At 40.5% G+C, this 15,124-nt stretch overlaps 1 protein-coding gene across 1 annotated transcript in view; it reads left to right on the top strand.

Moving 5' to 3' along the window:
• afg2a (AAA ATPase AFG2A) overlaps positions 1–13,166 on the top strand; it is a 112,978-nt gene extending 99,812 nt beyond the window's left edge. The window contains exon 17 of the mRNA XM_084954043.1: positions 12,696–13,166. Within this exon, the coding sequence (XP_084810169.1) occupies positions 12,696–12,875 (180 nt within the window). The 3' untranslated portion in view covers positions 12,876–13,166. The remainder of the gene's footprint in view (positions 1–12,695) is intronic.
• The last annotated feature ends 1,958 nt before the right edge of the window (positions 13,167–15,124 follow it).

The raw sequence follows: 15,124 nt of genomic DNA, 5'->3' as shown, positions 1-15,124 counted from the left end.
AACTGAGATAATCCATCCACAATACGAGGTTAGTCATTAATATACTGCAACAACGCAGGAATAGAGCAGCTGCGAGAGAATGCAACGTTAATAAAGCAATGGTACGGAAGTGGAGGAAGCAAGAAGAACGAGTTGAGTAAAGATTGACTTATCTGACGGTTTTGTTTCGCTTAATGCGCCTTATAATCCGGTGCGCCTTATGTATGAAAACAGACATGTTCATTGACAGTGTGCCTATAATCCGGTGCCTTATGGTCCGAAAAATATGGTACACAGAAAAGTACCGTCAGCTTTTGATCCACCATGCAAAACCATTACGCATCTGAATGGCAATAACTTTTTTTCAGCATGACTGTGATCCCAAACAGATGGACAATGCAGTAAAACTTGGACAGAAAACTAAAAAAAACAATCAAACGCTATAATTTATCGATTGGCCCCAGAGCCTGGACCTCAGCATTATAAAAGCAGCGTGGGGTCTGAAAGGCATTCAAAGCTCTGAATGTTCTTTATTAAATCAACATTTTCTCCTCCGTCTTTTAGGAAGATGTCATATTAGTCTTGATGTGTAAGTGGTATTTAGGGTAACACCTAACATAACCCCACAGGAACTTTTTTCAGTTACAGGTATGTTTCCCCACCCTGTTTCCTCGGTAGAAATGACAATCTAGCTAATCATGGCTTGGAAGGAGGGGATAAGGGGATTCAGTGTTTTGCACAGCTAGTTGTAGGAATAAGCTGGTTTTAACTGCTTCTGCTAAAAAAAACAAATTGCATAAATGTGTCTGATACATGACTTGAGTGAATGATTGATTAGGGCTAAATAACCCTCACCTTAACTGAAAGTGGATAACACAATGAACTCTTGAACTATTGTGATTACCAGACGAGAAAAACGGGTTCCATGACAGAGCTTTGGCTCCCTGAAGCTTCAGTGCAGATTGTCACTGCTTTGCATCGTCAGACAAGTGAAGGCAGAAAGGGCCACGGACCTAAAACATGAGCAGCCTTTGACTAAATTTATTTGAAAATACATGTTTTTTTTGCTAATAACCGAGCAAATAGGAAATTTCAGTTTGCTTTTAGGGCTTCTTTCCTTGGAAAAATCCACAGATGCTCAGTATTGATGTTTTTCTCTCTCCAACGTGTTTTGAATAAACAGGAAATGAACTGAGTCATTAAAAGGAGTAATGACAGTCCCTGAGTGCGCAGCTCGTACTCTATTAACATTGGATGTCACAGACCTCCCCGTGGTGCTTGATTGAAAAGTGACCTCCGTGAAGTGGAATATAAAAACACCGCAGTAATGAGCATTTGGCAGATGTTGACAAGTTGCTGAGAAAAAGCTAAATATCAAGACTTCTCAGCATGATCACAGTAAGGACACAGCTCAAAGTATTTAGATGCAGATCACGTAGAGGTGGCAACAAGTGATAGGCAGCACCAACCCTGCTGGGTGCCCTCCTGCTGATCTCACAGCCCTGTAACATTCATGTCCAAAAAAGGGGGTGTGTTGGGGGACGGTTGTTCAGGCATTTTAATAAAACTTCAAGCTGCAGCGCTCAGCCGTATCAGAATATCTTTGTGTTCAGCCACAGATGCCTTTGACCGGCTGCGACCTCCATAGCGGTGGGTCTTTTCGCTCCAACAGGGGGAGAGCTGTTTGGTCCAAGCCCAGGTGTCTGGGACGCTTGGCTGACATCCATTCAAACTCACTGGCGCAATTGTTTTCTTAATGTTTTTTTTTTTCTTCTTCCACACTGGCAAGAGCAAGTCTGTTCCAATGCGGGACATACAAATAAGGCAGATCAACGGCAGCCTGCAAAGCTTAATACTCCCCTTTACAAGATAGCTAAGCACATTTGCACACCCCAGTCAACTAAGTCAGAGTGTATTTTATCTTGTAGTTTGATGAAGCAGTGATTTGTTTTTTCTGTAATATATAAAAGTAGTTTTGATTTTTAAAAATTATTCATTAAAAATACAAACCTGAGCAGGCGAGCAGTATCTGCAGTAGCTGCAATGCGACTATTAAAAACAAAAACAAAAAAAGAAATTGATTGTAAATACAGCCTTGTTGTATTGTGACACACACACGCGCACACACACATAGTAAAACCACCCTCACAGGAAGACAAATGGTTTCCTCTTAACACCTGTTGTGGTTGTGGCTGTTCCTCCTCTGGCTCTGTGTTGTCTGTCTGATTTATGGCCTGGTATTTGTTGTTGCAAAGATTTTTATCACCAAGGACACAGGCGCAAAAAAATGCATCAACAAAAACGTGTTGCTGTTTGAATAACAGTGACATTACACAATGTATGAATCAGATATTAGCCATGGGAAAAAAAAAAGAAAAAAGATCTTCAATCATCAAATAAACTTGTCAGCTTTTGTGGAAAGTGCGTCTGACTTGGTCTGAAGTTGGCAGGTATTTGCCGAAATATGCTCTAACTCCTTGTCTTCACTGCGTTCATGTGTCTGCGTTTTATTTTCTGTGTGGCTGACCGACCGCCGACACAGTCACGCTGTCACTCAGACGCAGTCTTTGTTGATATGGAAAGCGCTTAACAAATGCTGCGAGGAAAAAGCCATTCACACCTCTGCAATTCCATGACTGTGAAACACCTCACTTCACTTCCTTCCCAGCAAGCCTGTTACCTCTTGACATTGTGAACATGTTGTTTTTAGAAAGGTTTAAAAAGAAAACATTTCCCTCGCTGCTACTGCCAGCCAGCTTCTGTGGCCTGCAAAAGGCCAGATGTCACAGCGAGAGAAATGGCTCCAATTGGCCCCTGATTTTACATTTTATATATAAAGCCTTCACTGTGGTTTATGTCTGAGTACATGGTGAGCACCAATTGAATTTTTCTGGGAAATATAAGCCCTTAAGCGTACCCAACATGCTGTTTCCCTTGGCTAGGAAAGAAGACAGAACGTGGGTAGCAAAAGCCAAAAAAGAAAGAAACTGAGCAAGAGAGTAGGAACATAGAAAGGGACAGAGAGGAGACACGTGAAGAGGAAGATGGCAAATTGTGGAGAAACAGAAGAGAGGAGAGGGGTGCACTTACTCACCTGAACGTAGCTAATAAAACTAGAGGAGGACGCTAAAAAGGAAATGGACAGTGACAAGAACACACCGTTAATTCAGTTTCAATTCCTGGAGACTCTCTTTCTCTGGAGTCCGGTTGTCTGGCAAATTATCAGGACCAAGAAATAATCTGCCTCTTAACCCTGTGTAAAACAGGTATTTGTCATTTTTACAGTGGTGGGTAGATTTTGTTGCCTTTGGACACAGCCAGGCTAGCGGTTTCTCCCACTATGCTAGACTAAATTAGCCGGCTGCTCACGGTAACTTCATATTTAGTATATGAACATGAGACAGGATATTATGCTTCTCAGGTAACTCTCCCTTATAGAGCCTATTTAGTCTGTCCCTTAATTAAAAACTAGATTTATTGGAAATTAAATAATTGCAGTCTAACTTATTGTAATGATTTGCAAATTTAGTTATATTAAATAGCACATTCAGAAGCTTTACAGGATATTTGGATCCTTTTTTGGTGCAACTTAAAATTTAGAACTTGTATATAATGTATGTGTATAGTGTTGTAATACCACTAATAAGATAAGATAAGACAACCTTTATTTGTCCCACATGTGGGAAATTTGTATATTATAACAAATTATTATAACATGAACATTCACTGTGTATATGCAGGCAATATGCATCTCGTGAAAGATGAAGCAAATAGGAAAGACAAATGTTCATATGACACATCTGGAGTTTCACCTGCCTTGGCATTACAAAATGCATACACACCACACATGCACACGCACACATGCACAGACATACCCAATCACAGCTGTCTACAGGTCACTTCACTGTGGGCGTGTTTGGTAAATATGCCATCCTTGCCTTCCCAAGTCCACAGAGAATGCGAAGCTTTCATTCATCTAATTAAGGGGTGAGGACAAATGTGCCCTTAAAGGCGAGGCCCAGCAATGCTACCCTACACACACACACACACACACACGTACAACACCTTAACAGGGTGTAGCCCCAACACAGGTGCTATCCCACATGGGTCGTTCCAAAACATAGAGTGGACAATGGCTTAATATGATAACACTGAATCGCCTGAGCTGCAAGTTATTTGGTAGATTTTGTAGGAGGTTTCTTAATATTATCAGTGAGTCATCTAACAGAGGAAAAACCACCACTTTCATGACAAACATTTCCTGCATGTTCAGAAAATGTTTCTTTATTTGCATAGTGAATACCGAGTGACTATTAGAGCTTTCACTCTGATTTTCACTATATGATAACAAGCAGAGGTAGCGGGACTAATCTGTAATCTGTACAAAAGAGCAAGAAAAAAAAATATAATCTCATTTGTCATATAAATAATAACATAATATCAGTTTGAGTACTGGTATATATTTAATCCTTCTTTAATTTCAAGGCTATGTTACAGGCTATGTTATATACACTACAGCAATCAACAATTTATAAAAAGAAAGAAAGAAAGGCATGTTGCAACTACTTTTCCCCACTGATCTGTTCAATTTATTTGCTCTAGTTTTATTTACACTACATTACTCTCTCTTTAATAGTCATAACCTGTCACCGTGGCGGTTAGTTGGCTTACACTTATAGGTCCAAGGAGTATAAGCTATAACGTAAAGTTCAATACTGGGGAGAAGTCTGACCGTGTCAGAAATCAGACATTTATAATTGTCTTGACTGGCTACACAGGAACGGGGAGTGAAATGAAGGCAGTGATGCAATAAAATCAAATAAAATATATGCAATAAAATACAACTTTTAAAAAATGAATTAAGCACACACTTTGCAGACTTTCTAGAGGGAAACAATGATGGCTCTACATTTGAAAAGTGCCACCAAGAGTCTGAAGTACAGTGTCCCACGTTCCACTCTGTCTTCCACACAGTGTGAACATCGTGGCATTATTCAGATTTTAGGCTAAAAATGTTAATACTTTACAAATACCAATATTTTAAAGCATAAAATTGGAGTTGATTGCCTGCTGGAATACATATGTAATATCTTCCTTGATGTCTGTTGTCTCAGCCGTAACATATGGCGAGGAAAGCCCGCACGAGTTCAATTTCATCATCGGAGTTTTCTATGGAATCTAAATTCCTCTGCTGAGAGCACAAGCATGTGCACGTTCATCCACAGCTCACACACCTCCGCTCTGTTATTTATGATCATGTGCCATGTTTCCATCCCCCCACCGCCCCCCGCCCCCTCCCTTTTCCCCACGTGACTCTCCTCCTTCCATGCTTAACCTCACCTCCCTCTCTTTAACCTCCTCTCTCACTCTCGCCTTGTAATCTTAAATAGGTTTCACATGGAGTTGTGGTCAGGCCTTGTTTCTCTTGGCAGAAGCATGTCACTGCAGACACTTCCTCTTTGCTTCTTTGGAGGATGAAATGTTTTATTTCTGGTTAAGAGTTTGGGCTCTGCACCCCCAACGTCGTTTGATTTATGTATTATTTAATTTCCTCCAAGAAAATTGGATGCAGCAGCCCCCCCCCCCCCCTTTTTTTTTTTTTTTTCCAGTAAAGGGGTTGGGGATGATACCGTAGTGGGGCTAGGGGTGATTATTTTGAATAAGAGCTCCTCTTTGGGCCTAAGTTTAGTTTAGTTTTCTTCCTCAGTGAACAAAGTTTTATGAGTTCAGTTAAACTCCAGTTATACATTTTTTTTTCTTCCTTTTTTGTTCATATTTAATTATAGATTGGGTATATTTTCAAGGTAAGTTACTCCCCACTCCCTTTGTCTTGTGTTACAGCACAAAAATCTGCAGTCAACACTGATATCGCAGGATGTCAACTTGGGCCTAAAAACATCAACATGGAAAATTTTTATGAACAAATGCCGTTATTTTTCTGATATCTTATTGAGCAATTGATTAATGCAGAAAACTAAAGATACATTAATTATAATCACTGCCCCCTATTTGTTTGTATTCACTTAGAAAAAAATATATAAAATGTTGATCAGGTATGACAGCTCTGCATCAGTCCTAATATTAGTCAAACCTATCGATAGGATTGATTATTAAGAATTTGCACTTGTGGCCTGTTCTGCATTCTTGTTTTACAGTTATGACTGATAAGTAAGTCATGAAGATAAAAGAATAAGCTGCTTCTTCTAGCTGCAACTTCTGAAGGTTAAATGAGCGTTTAACGGTTTGTTAAGCAAACATGCAAATGTTTGCTCTACGAAACACTATGTAACCAAGAATGTAGGTCTTTGCATGAAGTTAATACCTATATGTATAGGTACTGGATGCATGTATGTGTATGTGCACATGCATTTCTGTCTAAACATGCATGTGAGGACGCATGTGTAGCTTTTCTTTTTTTGGGGTACGTTTTTCGATATTGACCTCATAAACCTTATCTGTGTGTTGCATATGTGTGCTCACATGCCTGCACAGTGCAGGAAAGTGCAATGTGTTCAGAGAGGGTGTGTGCCCGCACCTCTCTGCACTGCAGTGTATGTGTGCAGGACTTGTGGAGTGATGGAGGAGAGGTTTTGTGGCAGGCGGGGTGGAGGGGGAGTTGTCGGGGCTCGCTCCTGTAAATGTGGCCGTTTGTGTGTGAGGGAGGGCGGGTGGGTGAGGCAGGAGAGAGGAGGGGGGGAGGACTGGATGTAGCCCGCTGTAGACACAAGGCGATTGATAGTAAACACACACTCCGGGTCTAGTGGATCTGCTGCCGGTAGCCCGGCTAACAAGCCCTTCATTAAGGCCGTCTGATACACTCACTGAGCGCTTTTGTTGAAGTAGGAAGCGAAAAGTACACCAGACAGATCTGACCTGAGAACGCTGGTATGTGCTGCCAGCAGTCACAAGCTTTTTTTTCCCCTCTCCTCCACCTCGAGAAGGGTTTATTTTTGTCGTGCTGAACAGGTTGGCTCATGGCACGCGCCCCCCTCTTACCCCCACCAGGGAAATACTGCAGAGAAAACTACCGATTTTTTTTTTTGGCTGTGTACGTGTAGAATATGTGTCACAGTGTGCTTTGGTGGTTTTGTAGGCGTTTGCATGTTTGGATGTGTATGTGTACAGTGCATTTGTGGTGTGCGCATACTCAAATGTTAAGCATTCAGATTCAAATTTACATCTTTTTGTACTTTTTGTACGAGGTTTGTATTCTTCTTTACATTGCACCTGTACAGTGTAGTCACTATACACTGCTCATAGCGCTCCTTAGACACGTAGGTGTCAATAGACATGCAGTCACTTTTTCCACAGTGTCTAAACAGTGTAAGCTTTAACTTTATTTTACCGCTTCAATTTTTCAGTATCGTCCATCTGTGTGCTGTCTCACTTCCAGTTATTCCATGACCACAGTATGCTTTGATTATTACGGTTACTGTTTTCCATCTCCATGGAAATGTTGATATTCAAATAACTTTTTTATTCCACTTATATGCGTTTCCTGCCATGTTCTAGTGCTAAAAAGTGTCGGGTGTGTTTGTTTAACCTGAGCTTTGCCGTGTTCTTATTTATACTCTGTTATTCTTTGCTGTATCTTGTTACCATTTGCCGCTATAACGGCTTAATTTCCTCTCGCAAGTCAATAAAGTTTTGCGTTGTCTTACAAGGACAACAAGACCTCACATACAGTGCTGGATGTGCCGTAGTATATCACTCAACATACAATATATATATCCAATGTTTTAAAAGTGTGCACTGAAACGGCATGATATAGGGTGTAGTTGTGGCTAGGAATGGAGGTGCAGTACAGTGACCAGTGGGGCATAAAGGCTGCTGTTGTATCCAGGGTTTCATGTTGTGGTACCCTAATGACTGAGCGCACAAGGAGGCCAGAGGCGGCTAGCAGCCTTGAGCAAAAGTAAGCCCTGGAAGTGCCCATCCTCATTTGGTAACCCCATTAAGATGGCTTCACTGGCTAAAATCCTCTGGCTTTATCTGTCACAACGCAAGACTGAATCAAAATTTATTACAATTTCTTTCTGTAGTAATTTTTCCTATACTCTCTATTTTGAAAAATAAAGATATTAACTAATAATAAAGAAACATGTATAAAATATGTAAATGAATAACTAATAAATAGGCTTTTCATTTTCTATCAGCCACAAAGCTCTCACAGCTATAAGAAAAATCTGAATCATTAGCGAAGGAGAGTGGGTGGTTTCACATAAGTTGTCTTGCAAATGTACTTACTCCCACTTTTTTCTGTTTGTATATGTAAAGTAGAACTGTTGTGCTTTCCCTTATAGTTAGTCATGGATCCTCATATTCAGCATGGCCAACATGAATAATGAAAAATAATTCTACTAGAGACCAAAAATTTAAAAATATAGAGAGAGCTAGAAATGAGCATTATAGGCCACCTTTCAGTACTGTGGACAATAGTGTTCATCTTTCTTACATTTTTAAGTGCAATATGTCATTTTTGAACTTTTAGTAAGAAAAACAAACTATGTGTTTATTTCTGCTCTTTCAAGAATAATTTTTCCAGTCTGCAGATATGTGCCCCCTCTAAGATGATGTTTGTAATAAATTTCTGAGTGTAGGTTTTGAACATTTTTCACGTTCCACATTAAATCAAACTTTTAGTGTTTTTGACCAAGAATCACATTTTGACTTTCTTTCTTTCTTTGAAGACGTAAATGTTCAATTAAAGATCAAAAGAAGATCTAAATTACTTTTCCTGTCAGCATCAGATGACCGACAGGCCTGTGGAAGTAAATGTGCCTGCCAGCCTCCACAAAGCATGTCATTATGGGAGCCTGACCCTCTCTGTCTCGCTACTCTCATCACTGAATTTGCCATGCAATTTACAGTAGTTCTGAGAAATCACGATAAATTCTCTCGTCTTTTCAGTAAACCTACTATCAGTCCTTGCATACATTGTAGTGTTAAGAAATAAATGTTTGTAGGTTGAAGCATGTGACCTTTGGGTTTTTAAAGAGGTCTTAGAACCACAAGAGGAAACTTGTCATTAGAGGAATATGTGGAAACAAGGATGTGGCAGGAGCTCCAATTGACTATCACTTTTCCAGCGACCCATGTTAAAGCTCTACAGTCAAAGAGGACACGTTAGACTTTAACCAAGCTGGAAAACCTATGCTTGACATTTTATTAAGGCGGAATGACTGTTTTAAGGATTCGGGACATTTTCGATGGTGGCGACATGGATACAGATGGGATTTCAAGCATAGGTTTTCCAGCTTGGTTAAAGTCTAACGTGTCCACCTTCAATTATACTTCTTTTTTTTTTACATTTTATTTTTATTGTCCATTTTTCCATGTTCTTTCATCCTTACTCCATTTTGTGCAAATTTAATTTCCTCTTGTTTGTGCATAGCAGCCTAACACTCTTGAACAGATTCATAAAGCTTGGTTTCAAAACGGCTTTCACGTAGGTAATGTGTCTGGTACTTTCCTTGACCCTGGTTGGTGGGGCTGGATGTAAGAATACAAATGGACAGCATATTTTGCTCAGATGTTAAACACTCGCTATTACCCTACCCTGCAGGCACCTACATAGTAAGTTCATGTGATACCAGATTAGCCTCTTGCAAGAACAGCGAAAGTAATTCTCTGGAAAATTCAGGAAATGTTTACCACCAGAAGAGTCATTTTTGAGTAATTTGTGCTCCAGGAAATATGTAGGGAGCTGCTAATGAATGTGACTATAAAGTATAGATTAGTCTATCAACATTATTAATATGTGTGATTTAAAATCTTTTACCCGATGTGACTGTTCTGCAGTGGGCTATGTGAGTATTTGATATTTAACTGGTCACTTTTATTGCATTATTGCTCTGTTTTTGTTACATTTAATACATTCTGACTGTCTTTGGCAGTACAAATGAATCTAACTGAAAGTAGCTTACTTTGATAATAAAGTTTCACTTTAATTCTGACTAGAGTCAAGCCACTGATCAAGCCTTGCTGCTGAAAGCGAGCAAATCTTTAAAAATAACCGTTGTTCATTTTTGTATTCATGATCAGTTTTTGGCAAACTCAGAGGGAGCCAATAAAGAATGAGGAAAAAGAGCCACTTGTAGCTCAAGAGTTGCTGGTTCCTGTCCTAAATTGCCAGATCTGAAAAACAGGCCAACTTTGGCGAATGTCCTGAGTTGATTCTTCTTCAATTGCCAATAATTCATGTATGAATACATGAATATAGATGGATACTGTCTACTATGGTCTTCGTTACAGTACACTTTTCTGCTGCCTTTAACCTGAACCCAGCAGGCAGATGAAGGACCTTACTGTACAAATTGTTACTTTACACAGTTTTTGCTTCGTCATCAAACCTCTTTGACTCAGACTTTTTGGGTCATTTTGAGTCAGCAAGTTTTACCACGTCTTCAAACTGAGAGGTCCTTGATGATTACTTTTTTTTTTTCTCGCTTGCTTTGCCTTTATGACTGGCGACACGCCACCACCATGAAGACATCACCAGAGAGCAGCCACTGCAATGCATCAGCTTAGTCCTTTCCATATATTTAAGTGATTGCTGACATTATTTATGAAGGGAATGAAAAATAAAGTCTGCATTGCAATAACATTAAAAAAGAGAGATCTATAATTTATTTGGCCTGCCACAAGTCAGCACTCTTCGCCACCAACCCCCCTACGCACATCTCATTTCTGTGCATTTGCAGATTTCGCCTCCCTCCTCTTTTCCTTCTCAGTAGCACAGGGGGCCCATCTTTAGGGGGTGGTAGGTTGCTTTTTGGGGGTGTTTAGGGGTATCAAGGTAGTCCTGGAGGGACTTTTGGCTCCGGCCTGGAAATGCCTTCACGTTTACAAACAAACTGGCTCTTTTGCTCACCCTGTTTGCCTTTGTGGCTTTAATTTTTTTCAAGGCCTGTACAGGCAAACACACAGCAGGAAACACTGGCTTGTTGATCGCCTTCACAGAACAGCTCATAAACCCAGCCAGTATGAATGTAAGGGGCCTGTGTGTGTGCGCACGCGCGTGCATGTATCGGTTGTGTACTTCAGAGGAGCGATATTTCCTCCTCCCCCTTCTTCTTCTTCTTTTTTTTTCCTAATCAACCTAAGGAGTGTTATGGAAGTAAACAAGCAAATAATTATTAAGCATTGAATCATGCGATTGAGGAAGAGGAAAGCTAACATGTCCTTAAAGTCAAGTTTCACTGTAAATAAGAAATTACAGTTTGATTGTCCAGCCATGTTTGTCTGTTCCTGTTTATGGATGTTGCTTGGAAACAATACTAAATCACATTGTTCAACATGTGGCATCTTCTCACACTCTCTCTTTTGCCCTCTTCCCTGCTCGTTCGCTCAGCCGCTGTGCGTTTGTAAACATGCAACTGGGATACATGGCCTCATTGTTTTGCATCATTATTACTGACAGGCCTAAACGACTTGAATGATGGGAAGCCCTCATACAAAATTAACCCAGCCCCGTGTGTTTACTCTGCCTAAATCATGTTGCTCATTGGGCTGAAACAGAATGTGGGGGGAAATGGGCCTCACATCCTGACATCTGCAAAGCACCTGTCCTGAGCCATGCATGCTAGCAGGGCCAGAGCACATTCAGACAGCTATCTCCCCTCATTTTACTCTCTGGCCTTGCAAAACGCCATGACTGTCATTTTGAAAAATGTGTTTCAAAATGTATTTTCTGCTAAATATTGAAGCCTACCTTACTAGGATGATGTCCTAAATACATCATGATGATATCAGCTGATTTAATGTATCCTTATCCTTACATGTAAGTGCATTTTCTCTGTCAGTCGATGCCTTTATGCACATTGTTTAAAAAACAAAAAAAGAAAATCAACTTGCATACCACCCAGCATGCATCATACTGTACTTGTAGGGGGGTGGCCAGTCTCTTCCCTGGACACATGCCTTGTTTTACCATTCATTATTAGACAGCTCTCCAGGATCACATGACTACCTGTCCCACTAACCTCCCACCAGACCTTATCAGTGGTTGTACAGCAATAGTTTCCTGCGAGGCTTTTCTAGTTGGAGGGAATTGTGTAAGCCACACTGGCTGAGAACAAAGCTATGCTTCTACAAAAGGGAGGAGGCTGGCACTGCTGGGAAAGGTGCCTGGCCTTCATCAGCCATCGCCACCAATTCGGAAGTGAGTCACTCCTCTGGCGTGTGCAGAATCTCTCTCAAAGGTCACCTGCGCTGACTGCAGCACTCCTCCATGCCATTGCATAATTCCATCAGTACTGTAGCAACAAGGCTACAGGAGAATGCCTGTATTTATATTTTAGACATGGCAGATCAGAAAAGTTGGACAAGCACTGAGAAGGAAAACTACACCAGGGAACTGCAGTGAAGCACATTTTATGAAATTAACTCACCATGGTTCATTGTTGTTTTGCAAATTAACTCTAAACTTGAAACAAAAAACAGTGTGTTCATCTTGTTTTTGTTCAAACTCTTCTGAAACACTCTCTCAGATTCTTCTTTTATATGTCATAAAAGATATGAGGTATGATTTTCTTACTAAATTACTGCTCTGTTACTGAAGCACATCAACCTACATGACTAGTCTATCATGACATCGATCAGCATCTAAATGTGCCCCCTCATATGATTCAGTAGTGCTCAGTGGATGGAGTGCTTTGCCTGACTGCTGACTGTAACCGTGTCTGTTTCCTGACTGTGTCTGTTTCCTGTCCCAGATAACTGCAGTATGTAGAGAGGCTGCCCTCCTGGCCCTGCAAGAGGACATCAAAGCTCGGCACATCGAAGCCAGACACTTTGAAAGTGCCCTGAACACTGTGAAGCCCCGAATCCCTGACTCTGTCATCCAGTCGTATATCAGCTATCAGCAGCAACACAGTGGCCTGTGTTTCTTCTGACCACACAGCTATGGAAAAAGTCAAAATTAGGATTTTCTTCTTTTTATTAGTTTAGAGTTGTGTATATGTGTTAACTGTACCAGTCTGCTTCATTACACAGTGTTAAATGTTTTCAAACCACAACGTTAGGCCAAAGAATCTCATCAGTTGTAAATCGCTGACTTTAAAATAAGACTCTGTTTTTATTGCAGCATTGACACTATTGCTTTATTTTTTGACTTTGAAGGACATGGTGTGCTGTCATGTTTGATCAAATAAAAATGATAATGTATTCATACTGTCATCGATCCACTTATTGTCTTTGGTTGCCTTATTTTAATCCCATATAACAGTGGTGAGCCAGTGTGGTAGTTTGCACTGTTAAAGACGTCCAGCCGTGAATTTACAGCAGTATCAGCGTGCTGAGAAAACCCGTAAACTGACACGTCCCAAATCACGTTAAAGCAGTGCAGTCTTATAGATCTGATTGGATTTAAATACCTCCTATGCTCTGGTTTGTTGTAGCTTAACATTCACCTATAAATCTGTCTGTCCTACATGTTTCAGGCCCACTTTGTGTAATTTATGAGTTGTGGCTCTTCTGGATTTTGAATAACTCCTCCAGTCAAATCGCAGGTTTTTCTGCGTTTTCAGGACATGTTGGGTAAAGCTGCAATAAAATCTAAATTGGTAAAAACGTTGTCTAACTGATTATACAGTTGGTGGGCAGTGTGAGCCCTGTAATCAGAATATTCCATAGGCACATGGACATCTATGGAATTAAATAGCAGCATTAGGCAAGGACCCCTGATGGTTCCTAAACCCCGAGTTTGGTGAACCGCTGCTCCGCATCCACGGGGAGAAAAAACAGCCGGGGCTGGTATATTCATCACATCTACCCATGGAAAATCAACTAATTGCTGTAATCGTGAGATTTCCGTCCGCACTTCAGACCACTGAGAGCAGGGATCCAGGCGGCCATCTGTCGGTCTACCAGGGCTTTCTTTATCATCAAGAAGCTACATTTTTACATCGGGCCTGGAAAAAAAAACAACCTCTAAGTTATTATTGCACCGCGGAGTCACTTTTACACTCCGCAGGTCTTTTTGTTCGATTCTTTTTTAAAACATTTGCTGACCCGAAATGGCACTGGGGGTCATTCATCTATTGATTTTTCCATTTGAATAGGATAAATTGACTTTGTATTGAACTTCCTTTTCTCATGGATCCGGATGTAGCGCATCCGCGACACCAATCAAACCAGACAGTCAGGAACAGAGAAGAGGGGGGTGGCAGGAGTGAGGAGGGGAGCCTTTCCCCCCTGGCTGCAGGGCAGCTTTTTTCTTAAGGTGGTCTGAAGCTACAGCGCACACTGCCCCGCAAATCCCCACCCCGCCGCTGCCCAAACAGAAATCAACACAGAACTCCTCTGATAGTGATTTCATATCAGAGAATCGTACAAACTGATCATTCATTGCCACACGTTGTGTTTCCTCTGATGACACGAGTTAGTGCGTAATGGGAACATTCCACAGAGGACAGAGGACATCCTGTTGATGCTTCCTCTGTGAGTTGTCTGTACAATGACACAGCTGTGTGGGCAGAAACTGGTTGGGCTCGAGTCTGTATTTAATTCACAGAGACTAATGAGTTAGATGTGTATGGATCCCTATTTCACAGCAGTGAACAGGTAGCTACAGAGCACAGACACGATGAAACTGCAGTTTAGGAGCTATTTTACTCAATATATGATTCTTTCTTATTTCTATAACAAACTTTTCTCTAGTCGTATGAGGTTCCTTGACATGTGCAAGATTTAACCTAATATAACCATATTTATTAAACTTATATTTCTCATCCAAACCCTATAATAATTAACTTTGATGTTGTTGTCGTTAATCTTACTCACATTTTCCTCTAAAATCCTATAAAAATATTTTTTTGTGCCCAGTACAAATATATCAAATGCCCCTTTTGAAACAATATGCGGTTTATTTTTCAGCTTATAAGGACCATCGTGGTATTTGGGTGCACATTTTTGAAACATGGGCAAAAAATAAATAAATAAATCAGAAATTCTGAATCTACGTAAAGTGGTTTTCTTTCCTGTTTTTGATGCGTGTGTATGGTACCAATAATGACAACTCAGCAATGTTATAAATAAATACGGCGTTTAATACGTCACTATTAGTCACATCACCCTCATTCACACCATTAATCATAACCCACAAGAACGGAAACTAGTATTTTTTTTTTCTTCCCCTAACCCC

Source organism: Perissodus microlepis, chromosome 2 (genome assembly GCF_051167445.1).
Source record: "Perissodus microlepis isolate ML-2025 ecotype Zambia chromosome 2, ASM5116744v1, whole genome shotgun sequence".
Taxonomy (NCBI): domain Eukaryota; kingdom Metazoa; phylum Chordata; class Actinopteri; order Cichliformes; family Cichlidae; genus Perissodus; species Perissodus microlepis.
This window is presented reverse-complemented; position numbering and strand designations above follow the sequence as displayed.